The sequence below is a fragment of the Dromaius novaehollandiae genome, chromosome W, assembly GCF_036370855.1.
Source record: "Dromaius novaehollandiae isolate bDroNov1 chromosome W, bDroNov1.hap1, whole genome shotgun sequence".
Taxonomy (NCBI): domain Eukaryota; kingdom Metazoa; phylum Chordata; class Aves; order Casuariiformes; family Dromaiidae; genus Dromaius; species Dromaius novaehollandiae.
In genome coordinates, this window is record NC_088130.1 from 71,029,369 (window position 1) to 71,053,106 (window position 23,738).

General features: G+C 43.5%; 1 protein-coding gene across 1 annotated transcript; it reads right to left on the minus strand.

Moving 5' to 3' along the window:
* Nucleotides 1–8,013: 8,013 nt before the first annotated feature.
* On the minus strand, nt 8,014–23,545 carry NARS1 (asparaginyl-tRNA synthetase 1). The gene is made up of 15 exons (XM_064500508.1): nt 23,392–23,545; nt 21,733–21,815; nt 21,427–21,492; nt 21,225–21,317; nt 20,711–20,800; nt 19,323–19,401; nt 18,087–18,157; nt 17,714–17,800; nt 14,594–14,815; nt 13,988–14,187; nt 13,424–13,559; nt 12,276–12,389; nt 10,661–10,792; nt 10,041–10,172; nt 8,014–9,461 (listed from the first exon to the last, which is right to left on the minus strand). Exons 1-15 carry the CDS (start codon nt 23,432–23,434, stop codon nt 9,330–9,332), a joined length of 1,680 nt encoding a protein of 559 aa, XP_064356578.1. The 5' UTR covers nt 23,435–23,545; the 3' UTR covers nt 8,014–9,329.
* Nucleotides 23,546–23,738: the final 193 nt, after the last annotated feature.

Sequence of the window (23,738 nt, forward strand, 5' to 3'; positions counted from 1 at the left end):
TCCGACTTCCCCTTTGGATGTCTGGGGTCTGTTCAGACTCGGCTCCCTCCTCCCTGCACAGCAGCTCCGTTTCTCTTCTCGTCCGTGTTTCCTTCTCGGTAAATGCACTTCCCTCTCCGTGTAGCACTGTTTTGCTATTTGTTTCAGTTCCTTTTGTACTTTTACTGTTTTGATGACCTTCTTTTGCAAGTCCAAGTTAAACCAAAAAATAGCCTAAAATTAATAACACTTGAGGCAGACTGAGCCGTTTTGTATGAGCCCATACCTGCAGCCTGATTTCGCTAAATCCTAAGCATGAGAACAGATGTGTTCCTCTTGCCTAGTGGCTGGGGACTGACGAGTCTGGCACAGCTTTGATTAACAAACCTCATCATTTAGCTCCAATATCAGAAACAAGCAACTAGAAGCTTTGCCAAGGATGTAGGGCATGTCGGGAAGGTTATAGTTGTGTAAGAAGGAGCTGTTCTCATGATGAGGGAGTAGCACAATTAGGGCTCAAGACACTCTGAAAGCACGAATGAATGCCAAAAAATATTACTAACGAATTGCAAATATGAATTACAAGCAACGTTGAAGTGCCACAAATGGGAGCGTCTTGATTCTGCGCTGTGTTTATGAAGAGAACAGGTCCAAGCACAAGGCTCCGAGCAGCAGGCTGAGCTGGCGAGAACACCCCGGGGTTCTTGCGCTCCCTCAGATCACTCAGGTTTTTTGGCTTATCTATAAACAAGCTGATATTACATGATGTATTTCTTGGGGCTGCTTATGTGCACTTTACACACAGCCTGAAATTTAAGCCACAGACTACGTTCATTCAGGGGCCTGAGGTATCTAGTAATTAACTTTGTCATGTCTTGGTGGAAACGTACTGTATGCGGGAAAACAGGCATAAATGTGCTCAAATGCAAGTATTATTTGACAAGGGTCGACATAGTGATTGTACCATGTCAGTAAATGTGTACACCTTATAGAGTGCTGTTGTGGTCAGCAATAGCCATGTTTACTTTCCAATAGCCTTGTTTAATTTCCATTTAAAAGAATGTAAGAGAAGAGTGAGTTAGAAGGCCAAATGTTTCCTTTTAATGTAACAGATACTGCTAAATGCAAATTTATTCTGAACTAAAAAAGTCCATGTTTTGTTCCATTAACATCAAAATAATGCATTTCTCCTTCACTGTAATGAGTTGCTTTCTTTTCTCACGGATCAAAATCTCACCAGAATAGACGCATTCACACAGAAACTCTTAAGGTCAACAAAATAATATCTGTGGTTGGAAATGGATTATTGGAATTTTTTTACCACTGATAACATACACTTTTCAAGTGAGGCCACAGTTATATTTTGCACATTTTGACTGTAACAGTACAACTTTGGATAATGTATGAGTTTTATCAAAAGTTCAGTAGCTGGTGTTATAAAGATGCTTAGCCCAGACGTGATATTCCCTTACTTGTATGAAAACAGTTGTATCAGATAAAATACTTCAATACAGATTTATTCATCTGCATGCAAAAGAGGCTATACTGACTTAGCAACACTGTAGTAGTTTAACTTGTTTCCAGATTTGTGTCTGTAAAAAGCAAACAGTTTATGTTCACTGAGAGCCTTTCAGTCAAATGCTTCAGCAGATATATCCAAAATGCATTTTAAGCTTGGCAGCTTTGGCTTTGCCCATCGGCTTTATTTCACAGTCCCTTTGAAGAACGCATGTTCTCCATAGTGTTTGTTGTTTGTTATCCCTTTTAAAGCAGTTTCTCTCTTACTGAAAGAACAATAAAACTAAATCATCCCAGGTTTAGTACTGACCCCTTGGCATATTTAAGTATGCACTTTCGTATAATCCTATTGAAACTGTGAGCCTCCTTGGGCAGAGTTTACAATTTCAGGAACCGTGTGAGCTGAAATGGTCCCTCTGCCGACTGCAGCGGTGTTGTGTTCAGAAACGCTGTAGGAAGGGAGACTAAGAACCTAAGTGCGAAAGACCCTTCACCACCCCCACCCTGAAACCTCCGTTCTCACAGTCTAAAGCCCACCAAGTGCCTTGGTTTTGGCCAGGAAAAGATCTTCAAACTGCTGCTGTTTCATCAGGGCTGAGCAGCACAACTGAGAGCCTCCAGGGTGGGAACTGTCTTTATCCCGGGAGGTCTCATGCAGCAGTCCTCCACTGCGCAAGCCTGGCTCCTCCACGGCCCGAGCTCTGTCCCAAACCCAAGAGCCCGGACAGGGTATCGCTCTTCTAGCAGGGTACCTGGTTGAACCAGTAGCTCTGTGGCTGTAGCACATGCTGAGCAGTTGGAGAAACGTGGATTCAGTGTCTTCCTCAGCTTGAGGTTTTCAAGGCTTTCAGCCCCACACATCCCAGGAAAGTGTGTGTCAAGAATGACACCCCCCCCCCCCCAAACCACTCATCTGGGACTCCACCTCAGCTTTCACCTAACATCAGATCCACTCCTTTTGGGCTCATAGTTTTCCTCTTTGTCCCTCTGACTTTATTGGGTCTAACTTCCTCTCAGTCCAGCCTAAGCCCCTGGTCTTGAGGCCCCAGGAATCCCCTGTCCATCAGCTGTTCAGCATCTCTGAAGGCGAGCATCTTTCTCGGTAATTCAAGTAGCTGAAACCTCTCATGATGCGAGTTAATAGAGCTTTCACACTCTGCGGTACTAGTGCAAGCTCATCACACTGCTGCTGCAGAAAGAATCGATGAGGGAGTCTATTTGTCTGCTCTAATTTGGCTATTTTGCACTGCCCCTGCATGACCATTAGCACTAGCCCCAAGGGCTCAGAAGTTATAGATCAAGCACCCAATAATCACGATTAAAACAAAACTAGACAAAAAACACCCTAGCATCTAGGTTTTGAAGCTAAAAATAATAGAAGTCTTTCAATTTGCATCCCTTACATTATACCTAGGTTACCTTTTCAAGGTTTTCTTTGCAAACATAACACTAGAAGATTATTTTTAAAAACTGACACTTAGGCATTTACTATGTTTGCACAGGGTTGGGAGCTAGACGCTAAGAAAAACACAGCCCCTTAAAAAAAAAGATGTAGAGTTCTGTGGACTCATGGGAGAGCAGTTCTTGATCCCAGTGTGGTATGAAACACATGCAGTGTTGATTTAGCCCTCCACATGACATGGGAACGTGCAGATCCTGGGAGCTTTCTCAGCAGAGCGGCTCATCGCACTTGCTCAGGTCTTGGTTAGTCTTTGAAGGTAACCCAGGATCCTTGCCTGCAAAGATCTCCATGTCCCTTGTTCTCTGTTTCGTCAAGAGCCTTGTGCAGCTGTACAGCGCTTCTTCCCGTTCACATTAACTCGTGGCCTCTTCTACCGTCAGGCTCCTCATTTTGCCTCTAGTGATTCTCCACTCCTCCAAGGGCCGCCCCATCCCCTGCAGCCCACGTTATTTCCATCGCTGTGGACAGTCCTTAGGCTTGGAGAGCAGCGGTTACCCTGGGTCTGGAAAGGGAAGGACATGGTCCTTGTCAGTAATACAGGATCCAGATGTACCGTTTTAATATAGCAATTTAATTAAAAGTCTGTATCAAAATTCAGAAGCTGTACACAGGGTACCAAATGTCCTCAGAGCATTCTGCAGCTGTTCGTGAGCCATTCTGTCATCTGCCCTCTTTCCGTGCAAAAGGCAGAAGCACAGCCACGGCAAAGGAAACGATGAGGACAAAAACCTGAGTTCCTATGCGTGTGTGTTTCCATCGAGCATGTTAAAGGGGGACCAGAGGTATGTGCAAACTCAGTTCAGATCAAACAGATTATTGGCCAGACTTTGTTCCTGCAAAAGCACATTTAGCTGGAATTTTTTTAAATACTGTTTTTATTTGTGTTTATGATTGGGGAGGTATTTTCACATGAGCTTTCACTGAAAAAAGCAAGTTGGACTGAAGTCAATGTATATATACATACACCCACACCCACATACATATATATATATATATATATATATATATACACACGTGGGGGAAAAGCAGGGAGGGGAGAAGGTTTATGTTTGGGAAGTACACTCCAGGAGGGCAGCGCCTGCTTGGAAATGGCCCTGAGCACTCCGTAGGGCTACATGTGCAAGCAACGGAGGAACATCGGCTGCATCAAAGCAATGCTTACTATTAGGCCTTATTTTACTTCTGCGCTAGTACGCTTTCAATATGACCACAGGAAAATTACTAGCCAGAACATGATATTTACTTAAACAAATCTGATAAAATTATAGCGCGACAAACAGCAAACGAAGCAAAACCCTCCCCACCCTGCGACTGCAGTAACCTCTGCAGAGCCTCACGCAGGCTTCCTGTGGCAAGCAGGCGTCTACCTGCGGCTGAGGGGCTTAATCAGTAAGTAATAGTGGGACCTGGCCCTAGCGGGGCTGCACGTGGCTATCTGCCTGCGCTCCTAAATGGAGTGAACGTGTTGGTCTCAGCCCAGTGCACCAGGAAAAAAAATAGTTATTTGCTGTGGCTGGCACCTCTGTGTTCTGCAGCCTGAAACCTTCTCTAGCAGGTAGAAAGAACGGACGTTTCACGGCGTAGGCGCCGTCTTTGGCAGGGCGCAGTAGGAGAGCTTAGCGGTGCAGTCGCATGTTGCCCACGTGGATACGCACCGTGCTTACAGTATGCCTCATTTATGAGATGTTCTTCACGTGCTGGGAGGAACAGAGCTTCTCAGCTGGGAGGCACAGAGCCACAGACCTCAGTTTATGACCAGCAGCACCTCCGCATACCAGTACAAAGCAAGCTGGGTTTCCATTATATCAACACCTTAATGTTGTTTGTGGATGTTAGGAATCAAAGGCAGCATGTTCCAATGAACGGGGGGAGTCAGACAGTGACGTATTCTTGGCCCTGCTACTGACTTGCTCTCGTGCGCTTTGGGGCACTCACTCCTTGCTCTAATGCTGTATTCCTTCCACCTTTTTCCACATCCTAAATTTAGCCAGCAAAATTTGAGGACATGCATATGCAGCAATATAACTTAGACAAGCTCCAGCTCGCGTGGAACAACACAGTCACCACGGTATATAGAATAGATACAGACTATCAGAAGAATTAGCCTGCTCGTTAATGTTTAATTTGAATCTCACGTCTTCTAGTAGCAGCTTAAGAAATTGCTCCGTGAACAGCTTAACAAGGTGAGGAAGTGAAGTACACATATTCGCTGACTACACCTCCTACAGCGATGACCTTCCTCAAAGCTCCTCGCAGTGTTTTCGGGCTTACACGCGTGCACTCCCGCCTGTCGCCGGGTTGGATTCAGCCCTGACAGACACGGGCGCTTTTCATCTGCCCTTCGCATGGCTGTGTCTGCTTATTCCAGGGCAGACCGGTCTGGAAGCCCAGCAAGTTAATTCCTCATTTTGTGATGATTCATCTGTATGAAAGCAAAACCTTATGTTAACACATTCCCTACCGATTTGAAAGTCCCCGTGCTTGATAAAATGCTGAGCTGTCCATAAACTTCGACTTGTCTTGAAGGTGGAAGGCAGCGTTTAGCAGCTCATTACCCAGTCTGGCACAACCCAGTCCTGCCCCCTACCCCCAGTCTATTCATACAGCCGGATGGAAAGTCGAAGGTGGAACATAACAAGCAATACTGGCACCTGGGCGGGACAGGGGGAAAAGTGAAACACGCAGCCAAAGCTCGTGCCCAGTCAGTTCAGGCAGGTGGGTGCCGCGGCCCCGCGGAGCGAGCGCTAAGCAGCAGTTCTGCGTGGTGGCTTTGGGGAACGCAGCGGTCGCGGGCAGCGGTGACGGGCGAAAGGACCCCCTAGGCTCGCTGGCCCTAGGTGATCCCATCGGCACTTCGTTAGCAAGACCGTGCTTCTGCCACCTCAGCCTCGTAGCATTGGTCTAGGGACTGCTTCGAGTCCTAACAGACAGGTTCTTCAGAAGTTTGTTACTCAAATGAAGACCCAGTTCTCCTCTGTCTGTGAGATTCTCGGTAACCACAGCCCCCAGCGCAGCGTTACCAGCAGCGTATCCGAACACCCACACTCCCTCTTTGTTCTTCCAGTGACCCGTGAAATCCTCCGTGAACAATCAACCTTTGAAACAGATGCCGGGCTGCCACGCAGAGGGCTGAAGCCCCGACTGCCAAGGTCGCCTTCTCTGCAGTCCTGCCAGGTCCACAGGTGAGGCCCGAGGCCACTTTCAGTGAGTGGATGAGACAATGGCAAAGGAGGGGGAATTTAGGTATATTAGAAACTAGAAAATCTTTCAGGACAGAGAAGAAGAAAGAGAAACAAAAACCAAGCAATGTTTATTTCTTAATCAGTAAGAGTAATTTTCTTTCTTAACGAATAAAGGCCTGAACTGTGCCTAGACCATAAACCAGGGGCCACACCAATCCTATTTAACATGGAGAAGGTTTGTTTTGAAGCAACACTTTACCACCTGCCTGTCCGTTAGGTTTTAATAGTTGGGTAAGAAATTGGTCCTTAATAATCCACCAACAGATTTACACTGCCTTTTGCTTAATTCAGGGATCCTTCCCATGCAGGTAGCTTGCCCAGCACTGTCTCTGCACCATAAGCAGATTATGAAACTCCACAGCATCCTCTGTGAAGTTAGAGTTGATGGCATCTTTCATTCCAGTCACCTTTAATCTCCTTGTCTGATCTGCTTCTTCCACTAGCCTCTCGCATGTCCTGAGACCTCCTGTAGCAGAACTGCAGTAGCTCTCTCCGAGGCTTCCCGATCCCCTCACTCCAGGCTTTTGAATGAAAATTTCTGATAGAAGTCTGTACGTATTCAGAAATTCTCCTTACATATCCGTAAATCCTTAAATCTATACAAACTCTGAATTACAGAAGCCTCTTGAGCATATGAGCACAAAGCAGTGGGGAAAAAGACAAACACGAAGGGTGCGATTACTATCTGGCAGCATGTTTAACATTTGGAGCAGGGTGACTTTTGCTATAGCTCACTGTTTATATTGTTTCTCAAGTACATAAGTTTGGGAGTAGGCAATAGCTATTGTTTTGTTTTAATGCAGTCAAGCTTGTTCATTTTTATTTTCTTTCTCCAGCTAATGTGCTTAACACATATTCAACAATATCCAAGGAAAATTATAGTTGACTGCACCTTTACAAGAACAACAACAAAAAAAAGCTTTAGTTCTAAATTCAGACAAAGAACAGCACAAAAGAGACAAGTAGGATGAAGGTGAGAAACAGAACTAAGGCACATTCCTGTTCAAGAAGCAGCTCTTAAAAGCTGTTGTCTTTTTCTGTTGGAAAAAGACTAGGCCACAAAGGAGTGGGAAAACAGGTAAAAAATGTAAATTCAGAGACATGTAGATAAGAAAGAAAAAACTATCCTTGCAATTCTCATTTCTTAGAGCATCTTTCATTCATCCTCAAAGTTCCTGTTCCTCACACTCCTCCAACAGCACACCCCGAGTCACGCAGCAGTGCCACAGTAGTCCCAGAGAAGCCCCAAGAGGACATGGAATCCAGCCATTCAAGAGCAGCTCTGGGCGCAACTTCATTTCTTCCAGCTATAGCAGCTGCTGTGACGGACAGGTTAGGTCCACTAAAAACCTGGCCGCACTTCTGACCTTGGGCCATCGCAGCTACATACAACGCCAGATGGTTCAGTCCTCACAGCAGCCAAGTCATGGTCCATTCCCGCTGGAGCTGGTGCCTTGGCAACTAATCATCCAGCATTAATTTTCTCATTTATTCTCTACCGGATGTTTCTGAGGGGAACTATCCAAGTCAAAAAAATCCTGCTTTTATGTTGTTGGAGATTAAGTTTAAAAACTAACAAAGCCACAACCCAATGCTCCCCCCCAACAAAAGACCTGGTTCCATTTTTTCCAGAATGTGTGTTTACTGCACTTTAAAATTCACATCTCATGTTTTTCCCATGCGGATATTGTCTAAGGCAAGACAGAGTATATTAAACAAGTCTGCTATAAAGGCCCAGTGAGGGGGAAAAACAAATAAACAAAAAAAATCCATAGGCATTACAGGTCAAAAAACATTGTCTTACACACCGACTTTTCCATATTGCCAGGAATTTATTGACTGCTGATTTAGACTAGTTTGTGTATGTAACATGCAAGATGAAGAAAAAACCCAATCTTTTACTACAAAAATATGGACATCACACAGCTCAACAACAATTCTATGAACGGCAAATCCAGATAAAATCTCAGTGCAGGTAGCAAATGATGCCCCTACTTTTTTTTATTTCTTCTTTTCACTGTAGTAAAAGGACTTAGTTTGTTTATGGCTAAGAAGCATTCAGATGACTCAACAGATTTAATATATAATTAATTCCGTTTGATAGCTTGTTTACAGCAGAGAACCTGCTAAGACGCAGTAGCAGAAGAGTACACCGGGCCAGCTGGGAAACATGGGACTGCTCTAGTATGAAAACATTCTTTAGCAGGAAATGGGAAAGCACTGCTTGAACTACAATTCACCTAGAGAGGACAGAAATTCAGTCAGCATACAGTGCTGGAAACCAATTCTGTTTCACAGTTACCAAGTTCTTTGGGTCTTCAATCAGTTACTTCTTGTTTGAAGCAGAGGGAAGAACCTTGGTTTTAAAAGCAACACAAACATCCAGGTGCCCATGAGCTAACAGACAGTCCTCTTAAAATGGTAATTCAGCATGTTAGGTGTGCGTGGTCCCACTATTGCGCTCTGTCCACAAATGCCAGGGAAAACTAACAGTGTACCTCACAATCAGTCTCAATAAATACTTTGGAAAAAAAGTACACCTCTCGCAGCAGAATTTTGCGTTCAATACTACATGCCTTGCTACTGAATAAACTCAAAACTTTCATTAAAAGCAGTAGGAGCTAAAAAGTGCAGCGCTTAAATGTATTTATTCTAGTTTTTATACTTCATTGCGCTATATAGATGATAGCCTCTTCATGACATTCTCAATAGTCAGTATTTGGGAATTTAAAGAGCTTGACCTTCCGATTTCTCCAACAAGAAACCACAAAAGAGAAAACAGAGGTCAAAAAAAATTAAATGCCCCAAATATTTTATTCATAAGTCACAGACATTAAAGGTAAAAGCGCATCTTCTTTTTTTTTTTAAATACCAGCTTATCAGGATCTTTGTTTTATGGCGACTTGAGAGTATTTTTACAATTTTTTTTTTAACAATTTTTTCTAAGAATTCTTCCAGTTAATTAATAGCATTTTCCTTTAAAAAGGGTTCCCTCCCAACTAAAATAGCGATTGTATTAACCACAGGTTGCAGTAAGTCTTGTTCTCGGACAGGCTGTAGTATGGTAGTGAATCGTTCTTTCCGAAGCATCAGTTGCTCCGTTTCCTAGCATTTCATCACAAGGACGGCTATGGTTTGCAGCGCTGGACGAAGCGAGGATAGAGACAGACATCTCTGATATGGTGCCTGTTCAGGATCCAGGTCAGGAATCGTTCCAACCCCAAACCATATCCACCATGAGGGCAGGTACCGTATTTCCTCTGTGAAATTAAAAGCAGAAAGAAGATACTAAACATGCAATTATTACCTAAATAACAAGCTAAATAACACCAGCAGAAAAAAAAATACAAAATCATTTTCTGAATGAATGACAGGGAAACTGGATTATGGTCTTCCCAGATAAGATAGTTGTGTTCAGCTTCTGAGGGGAAAGACTAGAAAAAGGAAGCTGAAAACGAAAGTCTTAATGACCTTTTTTCAGCCTTGTCCTTTTCACTAGGTAGAGCTATTCAAGTCTGAAGAGACCAATCTGTCTTCATCTAAAAAAGAAGGGCCTCACAAAGGTAGTGCATGGCAGAAGACATTACGAGAGGCACATACCAGCATAAGCCAGTCTCATGAAGGTGATCTGTAAGGGCAGTGTGCACCACAGCAAGCAAAAGCAATTTCAACAGAACAGAAGCTGTTACCCACTGCATTTTGCAAATGGCTAAATGATCATCTACTTCTGGCCATAAAAAAATGTTTCCCATTTAGACTGCATCACTTTAAGAGGAGTTTAAAAAAAATTCGGATACCATGTTCCCTGACAGGCAGGGCATGGAATCTGTTCTACGCACCTGGTCGGTGTACCAGTAGTACGGTGTGGGATCGATGCCCTCTCTCTTGTAGCCTTCTATTAGCTCCTCACTGTCCCAGATACGCATAGAGCCTCCAACAATCTCACCAACATTCGGCATCAACACATCGACCTACAACGCACAGCACGAGATAAGCTAGTACAAATAAGCTGTCTGCAGAAGGTGGAAGGAAAAAGAGCCCAAACATAAAGCATATTTCCATAACACTTTTTACCATATAATTTTAACTCTATGAGGGAAGAAGGGAAGGCAGTTCTTATTAGACTCAGCTTATAGATGGAAGAAACCAACTGACTAGGTTCTCCAGTTTAATCTCTGATTGAGAACAGCACCTACTCTTCCTGGCTGCCAAACGGCTCGTGTTCAGACAACAGGCTTCAAGAACAGTCAAAGGAATATTGTCTTTAGATTATTTATAAGCACTTTAGAGTTGCTTTGTTTATTTTAGTACCAACAAGCCATGCCAAGAGACTCCCAAAATGAAATGTGATAAGAATTCTTCAAGTTTTTTGCTGTAATACTCATTCATTTTATGCTCATTCACACAGACTTTCCCACCCCGTTTAGGAGCCTGTAACATAGGTAAAACACCAACTCACAGATTCTGTAAGCCGGGAATCCTCAGAACAGCGCGGCATATAAAAGGACTTTATCTCTGCAGGAAATCGACACAACAGGATTGGCTCATTAATGGTGTCTGTCATTAGTCTCTCAGGAGCTTCAGGAATATCCTACGATTAAAGAAGACTTATTAATATTTAAAACTAGAAACACTACAAAATCTCAAGGCCCACAACACATCAGGCAGGAAAGACAGACAGTTTCAGACCACACATATCCACACATTCACCCATTGTACCTAAATATTTAATCAAAATTATCTTAGAAGAACTCAAGAAACTTTATATAAATATAAATAATCCTCACAGTGTTTTAGACAGAAAGCTTATGAAAAGTCCAACCTGAAGGGAGACTTTCCAAATGACTAGTAAACATTGAAGAGCCTAAATTCCTTCCTCCCCCCAAACTGTTTTCCATAAACCTTAAAACTAAGTTTAAGTGCTTCCTTGTTATGTATACAGGGCTATTTATTAATAAACTCAACTGATTAATTACAGCCATGAGAGTATTTTGTTTTTTAAATTTTCTGACTGAAATTTCATAAACGGTGAAACATCAAGCAAAGTGTACAACCAGAAATTTTGTTTTAACCAAATCAGCAGTTTTAGTGTTTAAAAGAGGGGAGACGGGAAGGATGACACCGCAGTTACACAGATAGACCATGGCTTGTTAAACATTGTTTAGTTAAAAACTCCTCCTATCCCCCAAAGGTTTCACTCTTTCAGCTGATGGTAACACACATTTCTTAGACTACAAGTTAAAGTCAGAATACTAGAGTTTTCTTTAAAAAGAAAGAACAGCCACACGTGCTGGTTACTTGTTTTTAATCCAGCCAAACGCTGTGTTGCAGCACTGCCTTGCTGTACACAGCAAGGAAAGGGTAAGGAAGGGATAGGAACATAATCTTTCTCACAAAGCAAGCATCCATCTGAAATGGAGCAGGGAGGGGAGAGCAGAATCCCCATTTCCCTATGGAACCGAACGTTCAATGCGGTATGAAGGTCTTTCCCTCTATAATCCTTTCATACAGCAGCAGGAAAAAAAAACCCAGCACACCAGATTTCAAGCAACCAGTTTTTCTTCAGACTTTACTCTGTAGACTTTAAAGTTAAGGAAATCATATCATCTCTGCCTACAAACCCTGCTTCTCTTAAATCCTTTTATGACTATGGCTACGCCACCACCAAGTCCTACTGAGTTCCTTAAAGCATTCTGCCTTACATGCTGGCAAGAAGCGAGACGGGGAACAGATGGACACATGACAAAACGGGGTTTGATTCCAGCGTTCCACGTCACTGCATGAAAACCCAGGCCCCACTTGCACCTCCCAGTGCAACTGCAGTACAGCATCGCTACATCTCCCAGCACAGTCCAGGCCTGAGATTCATAGCAAAATCCACTTTGACTTAAATGGGACTAGAATTTCACTCATCAGCATCATCCTAAACAAAACAGCAGATTTCACACAGCAACAAAAAAAATCCAATAGCATCATGGTCCAAACACATTCTTCTTCCAGTCACTGACTATTACACCTTTAGTGCAGGGCTACGGGATTTTGTTTGTTTGTTTTAATTCCTCAAAAGGACTTACATCTCCAAACTCGTAGTAAGTGCCATCTTCCTTCTTCACATCGTGTTCCTTTAACCATGCAATGGCATCAGTATAGTTCATCCGTCGGAACGGACGTTTAGGGGGCTGGAAGCCCTACAAAGAAGAACAGGCATAAAAATGGTTAGAAGTGTATCTTTAAGAAGGAACTTTTAGAAATTTTTCTAATTGATCAGCAAGTCTATTTCCAGACTTAAAGTATATACATGACTCTTTCCAGCTCATGCATCAATAAATTGTTAGTTAAAAGATCAAGCTCAGAGAAGTGCTGAAGCAAGAACCAAACACAGCTGTCTACCCAATGCTGTACAGTTCACAGAACAGATGCTGAAAAAGATGGCAGGAGAAGGAAAAGCGTTTTCAAGACGGGCTCCTTTTGTGACTTCATTGCATACGTAGGTGTTAAACTGACCGTTCTGCAGAGGCTCCACACGCAGGGCCACAGGGCGCTATGCCACGACAGAACACTGCCACCTTCCCGCACACAGCCATCCCTTTGTGAGAAGGTCACAGGGTGGCTCCTGCCTGTGCTATTTCCTACCTCGTCCCAATCTCAGCCCAAATTTAAAAGTGAACAAGCAGTAAAAATGCAGTGTTTATCAGGAAAATAAGTCAAAATAAATGGGAATGACTGAGTCTATACGTCCTATGAGAGAAGAGCTGGAGATGGAAATAACACTGTTTAAGAGGCTGCTAACTTCCTTTGCAGAGACAACAAAGACAGCGTGTCTCTAACAGAGGATAGCTTTACAGACCTCCAAGTTCCACAATAGAAAGTAAAACACCAAAGTTGCGTCACTGCTCCCTTGTGCTCAATCTGCAAGTACCAGCTGGTCAATACTACCAGCTCTGGGACAAGTTTTGTTCCACTGGTACAGTACACACTACGGTACACAGCTGGCTCCTGGACCCTACCAGTCTGTAACTTCTCCCACCGCAGTCCCTGCTCCCGGGAGCACAGTTACCAGCCTTGCAGCATCATCGCTCTTTTGATATGACTGAACATTGCTACAGAAGCAGAGCTCGCTGCCATGCCCTGTCTTTTCCAAACGGACGGACGTGCTGACTGTGAAAGGCTAAAGATCAGGTTTTCTAGTCTATTCAAGACTGTTTTCCACACTGCTGCCTACCGGGTTTAGGTCATGCAGTAAGCTTGCTGCAGGTGATTTCAAGACTCTGTCCACTACATCACAGACCAAGTTCTCCAGACGGTCCAACAACTCCTCAAAACTTATAAAAGGGCATTCAGCTTCAATGTGAGTGTATCTGAAACACAAGGTCATACCGTTACAAAACACACACACTAGCAAGTTATCTTCAGCTATGAAAAAAGCCTCAAGAACCCCCTTTATCCCCTTTTTCATTTCTCCCACTTCTAAATTGTAAAGGAAATAAGGCTGTAAACACATTGTCAAGGAAACAACAGTATCAGCTGTATTTTCTAAATAGATAAAACTTAAAAATTATGTCAGCTCTGTTTAGCCCAAGTCTTCGTTCGGTAAACGCCAACGTATTACGACCCACTGGTCATTCACAGAGACAAGATGCTGCCCCAAAAGAACTTTTGCTCAGTCCTTCCCTATTACCCTAATGCAGTCTCCTCACTGTACATTCCATCATCCAACTGTCTGCTGCTTCCCTGCTTTATACTTTCATTTATACATACGTAATAAATATGCATATTTTCTCCATACTCTGCCAAGTGTCTGCGCGTCCTGGATTGCTCAGCTCTGTATGACTGAGCGATACAAAAAACATCTCCCAATGCCGGAAGGCAGGTCTCCAGGTAGAGCTGGGAGGATTGTGTCAAGTACGCCTCTTCACCAAAATAATCCAGCTTGAATAGGGTCGAGCCTCCTTCAACCTGTGTTTGGACTAAAGTTGGTGGTGTAACCTGTAAAAGAACAGGACTGTCATTACTTCAGTGCAGAATTAAGGACAATGATGACAACATGCAAGAGCAGTGACGTAAGGCACACTCTTCCAGAACACCCTCTACAAAGCTTTTGTACATAAGCATACAAGTACTTCATTCTGACATCCTTCATATCCTAAGCAGAAGTGTGCAGGTTTTTTGTGAATCATGCTGTAACACTTACATGCCCCAGAAGTGTCTACATATCTTTGGAGATTTCAGGCTATGTCTATAAAAGCAATCAAATAAGAGTTTCCTAACAAACAGCTTCTCTTTCGCTCATTTTAGGTCAGTCAGAAAGTCTATACAGTTCTTCCAAGAACAAGATGGCTCTGAAGAAAGGAGATTAAAGAAGTCAGTTGCAGACAAAGAGAAATACACTTACTTCATAGTATCCATTGGCAAAGAAGTGATCCCTGAAGACCTGTACTACCATGGAGCGCACCTTGAAGATTTTTGACATATTCTCGCCACGAATCATCATATGCCTGTTGTTAAGCTGCACGTCAACCTCTGAATCCTCATTGAGTAGGTTGTCAGCCCCTCCTGCCGGGGCCAGACCGATAAGCTCCCAGTAGTCGCAGTTCAGCTCGTGGCCTCCTGGAGCCTGCCAATTTGAAGAGCAGCAACAACTTTAGTCCACTTTTTGTCACTCGGATGTCACCATGTGGCATCTCAACAGAGATGCTAATTCTTCCAGTTTAAACAAAAGATGCTAAAGCCCTTCTAAATGCAGTTATTTTGAAAGTGGCTGCTTCGTAACCCAGTCATACCACTTCAGTCATATCACCCCTGAAAAACACCATTTGTAACCCATCATACACCTTTCAGACTTAACTGTAGGACTGAGTACTACTGCCAGGTAATTAGAAGATAAACGGAACACATCTAGAAACTCAGGTGTAATGTATCATAGAGAACTGGGTTGATTCTGCAGGAAGAACGGGATGCTGAGAGGGCAGGTGGAACTCCTTACTATCTTCAACTATTTAATGGGTGGTTACAAAGAAGATGGAGCCAGACTCTTCTTGGAGGTATCCAGCAAAAGGACAATGGTCACAAATTACAGTAAGGTGGTTTCAATTGGATATAAAGAAAAAATTCTTCACACCAAGGGTGGACAAACTCTAGAGCACGGACCTAGAGAGACTGTTCAAACTCAGTCCTTGGAGATTTTCACAAACTCACTTGGACAAGGCCCTGGGCAACCTGGCCTAACACTGGCTCTTCTTCAAGCAGCAGTTGGACCAGATGACCTTCAGAGGTCCCTCCCCCTCCCAACCCACAACCCTTCTATCTAGCTTACGCTGGCACAAAGTACCTCCCTGTATGCCTTCAGGAACGTCACACCACACAGACACAGTGAGAGGCCTCCCATATATTAGAAGACAATGCCAACTCAAAATTGCTGTATGACATCGGAAATATTTTGTTCTTTGTACTGTTTGAGACACACTCTGGATGGCAAACTCCCAAAGAAGTCAAAAGAAGCTGCTTAGATCATGACAGGGGAGGAACTAGCTCACTACGTATATGGTTACCTTTAAGTTTGCCTGTCAGAGAGGCCTGAGCAATCTTTCTGCACTAGGAAACATTTCACCATTATGTGAAAGCAGGAAATTTCATACTGACTCATTTCCCCCATTCTGTTCCCTACTACATGGCAAACAGAAGTCCCAGACCCGGGACTGAGCCCTCTCCAGCTGCTTGGGCTACAGAACTGACCTCTGCACTTCTGGTGCCAGAAGCTCCCCTGTGTGAGTCACAGGAGAATGTGCTTTTGGTGCCCAAAACATATTCTTCCCCTCCGCACCCAGTATTTTCAAGATATAAATGCAGTTTAAAAAGTCTAATCAATGGATATTTGACTCACTGTAAACAACATACAAATCTGGTGTTTTAGTGTACTGAAGCATTATATTGCTGTGACGAGACAAGAAAACGTAAGCAATGGACTCAAGCTTAACTGAGCTTGTCACTCTAACCTTAGGTAGAACTCTTGGGGACAGGACCCAAGTGGCAGGGAGAACTAGAAAAATTAAGCCTATCTATCCCAGTTTCATCTGGAAGACATGCCGGTAATGGCCAACAGTACATGGTTTACAAAACAACCGAATTATATGCAAAGCACCACACAGGAGTTCCACATTGACCTTATTTTATATACTATGCGAAGCCACAGAGAGGACTGCTTTGCTCAAATACTGTCTAATGCATCTTGGAAACATTGTCTGAAACAGCGCAACAATGCTCCAAGATGCGGTTTTGTTCAGATATACTTGTCTGCTATCTTCCTAGAGTTAGCAAACTTACTCAAAAGAACAGACATGAGAATATAAATGTCAATCTACGAGAAAGGAAAACAAATTCTCGCTTCTATAGCTGATGACAATTTTGAGTATGTATCTAAAGGAAGAGGTAAGCTTACAGAATAGCAAGATTAAATGTACATCTATTCTGTAAATCTCAACATGACTGCTTTGTGTTCTCCTTCAGAAAAAAACAACGCTATAATTAGCTATCAAAAGTCCGTGTCTTAAAAAAGACTACTTGAGATTTAATCTGTCCTCAGCTTCCTTGCTGTTGTTGTATCACAAGTTTTGCAACACAGATGCACATTTACTTTTGTCTTTCAGTCAATTCTGTCAGTTAAGACAGAAGTCTTACAGTAATTTTGAATAAATACCCTGACATGGGCCTGCGTGTTCTGATGCGTATATTGAGTCACTGTCACAGAGAAGGGCTCCTAAAAGCTTCTCTGCTGCCTTCAGTTTGAATCCTTTTTAGGAGTCATTTTTCACACATAGCTCCTTAACATGGCTTTAGCCCCAACTCCAGATTCAAACAATTTTCTGAACAGCAACAGTTTGTAGATCTCAACTATGAGAAAAGTATGAGGCATAAGCACCATCATATTTTGAGGCTTAAAATCACATCTGCCCGGTCACTAATCTGAGACCACCATCATAAACAGTGTTACAAAGCAAGTCAACAGATTGCCTTGTTCTTACTCCTTCACTAGAGGACAAATTAATATCCTCATAACAAACAACATGGTGAAGAGTCTACAAGCACATCTCAGTAAGAGAAAGCGCTAAGCCCAAATTCTTGATCACATTAAAAAAAAGAATAAACCTTATTCACTACCTTTCCAAGGGAAAATAAAACGTCACTTAGTTAACACAATTTTACATTGATATACCCTATAAAATATCTACAGGATGTATCAGTGGAAAATTGTTTCAGGCAAAAGGTAAAGCAGAACAGTCACTTAGTTCTCGTTCTCTCTCTCACACACACACGCATGCACGCACTGAACTCCAGGTAACTGCTGCAGCAGCTTTAGGTTTGTGGGTTTTGTTTTGTTTTGATTTGATTTTTAAACAAATTCCCACTGAACTCAACCAGTAATTACGTCCAACTCTGCTTCTCGTCCCATCAGGAAAACGATAACCTGTTACAGAGCAGGAGAACCCAAACACACAGCCGTATCCAACTGCCGTACCTGCTTGCCTTCGGGAACAAGGGTCAGCACACCATACACGGCAACACTGCTCTCCGTAGACAGAAGTAGCCCATTGTAACACTGACACTACAGAGACAAAAAGAAACAAAGACGCGGTTAAGATAATTTTTAATTTCTAGTTTTCCTATGAGATCTACTGGAGTCATGGACAAGATTAACTCATAATGACTTCTAGTTAGTCTTCGCATTGACAAAAAACTCGAGTGGTACGAGATACAATTTAACAATAGTAGGATTTAATCAACAGGTTTAGGATAGCTTCCAATCATCTATATAAAGGAAAAACAGATGAGGTACGAACTCCGCATTTATTCATTTAGAGACAGAACAGAATTATATCATCACAACTTACCAGTTCATCTGAAAGGACACACTGTAGAAATCCTGTGCCGTCTCTCAAAACAATGAACATCAAATTTTTTCCTAGTTAAAAACAGAACAAAAATGCAGAAAGCCTCGGATTTATTCACTGATCCACTGAACAGACCCACCCCCAAAAATATTACCACCTGGTGTGCAGCTTATTACTGAAGGACTGTGATTGTGTTAAAAAACAAAACAAAACAAAAGATGCTTCAGGTAAACACTGAAGCATTAGCTCAGTTATAGAAGCCTTTCACAGAGCTGTATTTTGTATAACTTGAGCTAAAATAAGCTTCAACAAACATCAACAGAAAAGCCAGCTGCAACCCCAACAGGGCTGGGATTGCACTGCCGTGCCATGACCTCAGCAAACGCACTCGGGTCCTGAGGGACTACAGGTCTGTCTGACAGAACTGATGAATGCACAGGCCCAAGTTACAGCTAACGTGGAGAAAGTGATGTCACGCTTCATCCACATCTTCACAAAAGCATCTGATGAGAAATTCTTTTTTCTAGGAACTAGAATCAACCACAGAGAAGCAGAACCAAAGAACTGGTCATGATATCCAAATCCACAACCACTTGGTCAAGTCCTTCAGTGAACAAAGATTATGTCTGAAGCCAGAATCAGCTTTGTCATACGCTTCTAGATTTTTTTTTTTTTAATCACAAGAGAACACTAAAAGCAGCTTATCGTTTTCTGGCTTTGTACTGGAAAGTTTTACGCAAGCCTCTCACTCCCCAGCTGATGCCACCTTGCTAACTAGGGTATTGATCATTTTGAAAGCAAACATACTCACTATACTTAAAAGTTATGCCACTTCACATAACTTAAAAAACCCTGATTTGTTGGTTTTGCCATGAGCAGATGCTAGTTAGCTCTTCAATTTGAAGGATTTGTTTAAGAGACGAAAAAAATTAAGTCTTTTTTAAAAAATTCTGTAGGATTGGCCTCCAAATCAAACATCCCAAAGGCTTTGGACTAAGAAGTCTATACACATTCATACATGATGATTAAGAAACATCTACACACTCACACATTATGCAGAATTTGTCAGTGGTGCACTGCTCAATTTGGGACACCAAAGGGGATATCTAACTGATAGTCTAAAAACTTCAGAAGGAATCAAACACCATTTACACTAAGTTTCCAGATTTTGATGGCTACCGAATTTGTTCCATCTTCCTGCATAGGTTTGATAATTTTTAAGTGCTTGTGGTTTACCTTGCCTACGTAATCTGTGAATCCAGCCAAAAATCTTCACTCTTTGCCCTCTGTAAGCCTCCAGAGCACCAATCTTTACCTGCACAGCAAGGAATAAAGGCAATCAACTGTAGAGAAGTCAATCAGCATTTAGATGATGTTTTCCACATAATTACTTAGAATACAAGTATATATGACATTCTCCTCCCCAAAATATCTCCTCCCAGCACTTGAAGGGAAGTTCCATTCAAAATATGAGCACAGCTGCCAACACTGAACAGCTGTTTAGGAAGGAAAGAGTATTTTATCCAGTCACATCAAAGACAGCATGTTTGGACAATACTTGCAGGCTTCATGTTGAGCCTGTTCTATTTAGCAGACTCACTTTGCCCTAAAGAAACTAGGAACTGTAATACCTTCAATCAGTCAAGAAACTCACTTTGCCTTTGGCCAAATAGAGAAGTCAAAACACTCAACAGCTCACACCTGAAGACCAGAGCGTTCAGGTATTACTGGAACTCCAAGATACATTAAATCACCAGATAACTTGGAGATGACGTCCCAGAAACATTTTCTGGTGCTCTGAAGCGTGAGTGGACATCTCTGGATTAATTTCTAAAAATATTCAATAGAGGAGTTCAGTCAGCAGTCCAAGACGCAGAGGACATCACATCTGGATCTGGCATAGGTACATCTAGACGTGCGGCTGAGGCACTGACACTGCTGTGGGCGGAACAATGAATCCAGCAGGCTCCTTTGAGAAGGATCAGGCCTCAGTAAGTCAGACTGCTGGAGCGCGGTGGTCCCGAAGAGACAGCAACTGCTTCCAGCCCAGCTGGGTACAGCTGCCCCTTTCACAAAGAGCAGCCATGCGAGGGCAAGGCTCAAAGCAAAACCATCTTCCATACGCGCTACACAGGGCCTGTCCAAAACATCACCAAGCAGCACATGTAACAGCTGCTTCCTAAATTAAGGCTTGGACAGCCCCACCAAATCCAGCAGGACTGTAGGAATAACCAGAAAGAACGGCACTCCATGTCTCAACAACTTGTGTTCTCTAACTAGCAGCGTTTCTTCACTCTCCACCACAACAAGAATCACCTAAAGGAAGCAAAACTAATGAACTTTTTCAAACAGAAGTATGGTCTCTACCAGGAGACAGACACGGACACAGAAAAGTCTGATGCATGAACTGACAAAACCCAGATAACCATCAAGTGCACGAGAAAGATCAAAGTCCATATACTAGCAGACACAGGTAAAAGAAAAACAAGATTACATTTATGGTTAGCAACAAGACGGTGGCCTTCAACAGCTGCCAGTGCCACAAAGCAGGGTCAGAACCAATGTCTGTACAGAGAAGAAGCTGTAACTAAGGCCATGCATCAAGTACACGGGATCTTACTCACACATTTTGGCTCTGGAAGACTAGGATCATTCTTGATAACAACCTTCTTAGCTTCCTCTAGGTTCTTCTCTCTTCTCAAGAGATCTTCTGCCTGGTTGTTAAAAAATTTATTAAACAGTTGCTACGAGGCTTTGTAAGATTCTCACACCTCACAGTTACTGGAGACTATAACGCACGCTTACGGACAAGAAGCTTTGACATCACCCTACTAGGGCCTACCCTAGTACGGGAACCTTCTCATCAAGTCCACGACGAGAAACTACGCACAGAAGCATTTCATATTTTTTCCAGGAAGACTAAAGGCAACAAATTGCAGTCATACAAACTCATCCAGTTTCAGTCATTTGCTCGTCCTAATCTAAACAAAGGCAAGTTGTAAATAACCTATATATAGAAAAGAATGATATAGGGAGGAACAAACTGAAGGTTTTTCTTTGGGGTGGGGGTGGGGTGGCTATTTAATGTCTTTGGGAAGGAAAGATGCTAATTCCAGCTCGGCATCATCTGCAACCTACCTCTTTCTTCTCCTTAGCCTCATTCTTCATTTGTTCCCTGTGCCATAGTTTTTTGACATTCTTCATCTGTGACTTTGAAATAATGCTCCATCTCTAGATAAATCCAGGGAGACAGCAGAAAATAAGAGATTACATCTGTGTCCTTCACACAGAGGAGCATCAAAACAACAATTTCTACTCAGAAGCTCTAATATTACAGTACCTCATTTTCTTTTTGCGAATCCACATAAATAGTAGGAAACGGTTCCTTTCCTGCTGTCATTAGAGCCTAAAAAGGTGTGTGGGGGGGAGAGAATTAATGGCACTGTAAGTAAACTAAACCCATGCTGAGATAAAGCAGACTAAAACCATGTAGATATCCTACTTCTGATCGTTCTGGTCAGGGGGTGGGGGGTGGAGGTATAAAATTTACCTTTAGAAGTACGTTACATATACAATGCCAGCCGCTTGACCTAAGTGAGGCTGAACTGTGAATTGAAGATAAACAGCACACGTTTTCTGCAGTTACCTTTAAAACAGTTTTGAATGGTTTCTTTTGTGTCCCATCACCAGTGGAATCACTGCCCTCTTGTTCAGAGACGTACAGCTCTTCTACAACACAGGACAAATACAGACACCTGCTTAAAAAAGTATTGACTATGCCTACATTCATGAAGAAACTGGACACACACAAGGATTTAAAATCTTCACAATTATCAGCAGTGACAAACCTTCAAAAACAACTGCTTGGCCAGACAGTATAAGACTTGGTTAGTATTTTCCATTTTAAAAAAATCTGTCCGCGTAGTAAGTGAATTATGTCAAAGTTTTAGGGACTTCCTAGACATGGAACTCTTGGCAGTTACTAGCTAACATCAGGAACCAAAGAGAAAGAAGCTTTTTATGGAAATAACTTTTTCCAGATAAGCAGGGAGATGCTTATCTAGAGAGGGAGATGATAAGTTGAGAGAAGTCAGACAGCTTAGCTAAACATTTGGCTGACTCATAGCCAAGAAATGAATCACCAGTTAAAAGAACTGAAGATATTTCCTCCTTTCTCCACACCCTAACTAGAAGTCAAAACCACAGGACAAGATCTATCTGCTCCAGGACCCACAAAGCACTTTCACGATCCCCTGCTCGGGTACGGGCAGTCCGCAAACATGAACCTTTCTTCTAACGTGAGTGCAGTTAGTTTCAACTTCCAGGGATAGGAGCACGTAAAACCTCTGTCTGATGGCAAGTCCATTACTAAAACCTTGCTTCCCATATTAGTATTACCGGACTTCGATTTCGCCATCCCTTAGCCTTCTCCATGCTAAACAGAGAAGCTCCATAAGTCTCGCAGTAAGGAGCATTTCCAATCTTTTAATCATTCTCAAGACTTCTCATCTTCCAACCTTAACTTGAATGAACCTCCAGTGCACTACTAGCTTTGTTAACTGCTTACAGCCACACCTGAGCACAACAGTCCACAAGAGCGAAACGCAGAGCTTATCCACATCCATCCATATATATATATATGCACGTATGTCAGTGCACACACGCAGACAGGTACATACATCCACTTCATTCTTTTCTGCTACTTTCACACATCTAGAAGCCAGAAACACACTGGTGAAAACTCATGCTAGAAATATTCTCCCCAGTCAGAAGGAAAAGCAATATATACTTTAATTAGCCTCTTATAAGCAACTAACTTCTATCAGGACGGTGTGCACGTGTCTGTATTTTAGTTGGAGAGTTCAGAAGTATTTTAATGAATAATTCTAGTTTTCATGGAAAACGGATTTGCTCATGAAAAACCAATGGGGAATAAAAGCATAAACTACCACGATAAATGACGTTAGTGTAAGGTTTCCTACTAGCCCAGCCACGTCTGGCGAAGGATCATAACCAATTTTAGCTTTCAGCAGGTAAATTCTCAGGAAACGCCCACCTCAGGCCGGGGCAAAGCAGGAAAAAAACGAGTAACCAAAGGTTACGTGGTTATGCGACCCCCGGGCCGGGGGGGGAGGGGGGGGCGGGTCCCTGCCGCCGCCCGGCAAGGGGGGCCCAGCCGCCCCCGGCCTGGCCCCCGCGAGCCGCCATCTCCCGCCCGCCCTCCCCGGTCCGGTCCGGTCCGGTCCGGTCCGGTCCTGCAGGGCCCCCGGCGCGCGCGGCCGCCGCCCCAGGCCGCGGGCCTCACCCATGGCGAGCGCCGCCGTCCTGCCGATGCCTTCGCCCGCCATGCTGCTGCCGCCGCGCCGGAAGTGCCGTCACGGCGCTTCCGCCGGTTGCATCAGCCGCCCCGCCCCGCCCGGCAGGGGGCGCAGGCGCCGGCAGCGCGGGGCCCGGGCAGCGTTTGGGCCCTGTCAGAACCGCGTCGCCTTCCCTAAGGGAGGGCGCGGGGCGAGAGCTAGTGCCCAGGCCCGGTGACGCCGAGCACCGGCCTACGCTCGGCTGTGGGCTCTCCCTGGGCGCTACCGCGGTGGGCTCGGTGTAACGGCAGCCGTTCTGCTGGAAGGCGGCTTCCAGGCAGAAAACGGAAACCCG

What these genes read in the sequence shown, in the direction of transcription:
- NARS1 (XM_064500508.1), bottom strand. Translation starts at nt 23,434, where the DNA reads ATGGCGGGCGAAGGCATCGGCAGGACGGCGGCGCTCGCCATGG. An exon ending in CATTCAAAACTGTTTTAAAG is followed by an intron (nt 21,493 to 21,732) that starts GTAACTGCAGAA and finishes ACACCTTTTTAG; the next exon opens with GCTCTAATGACAGCAGGAAA. An exon ending in AGGCTAAGGAGAAGAAAGAG is followed by an intron (nt 20,801 to 21,224) that starts GTAGGTTGCAGA and finishes TTTAACAACCAG; the next exon opens with GCAGAAGATCTCTTGAGAAG.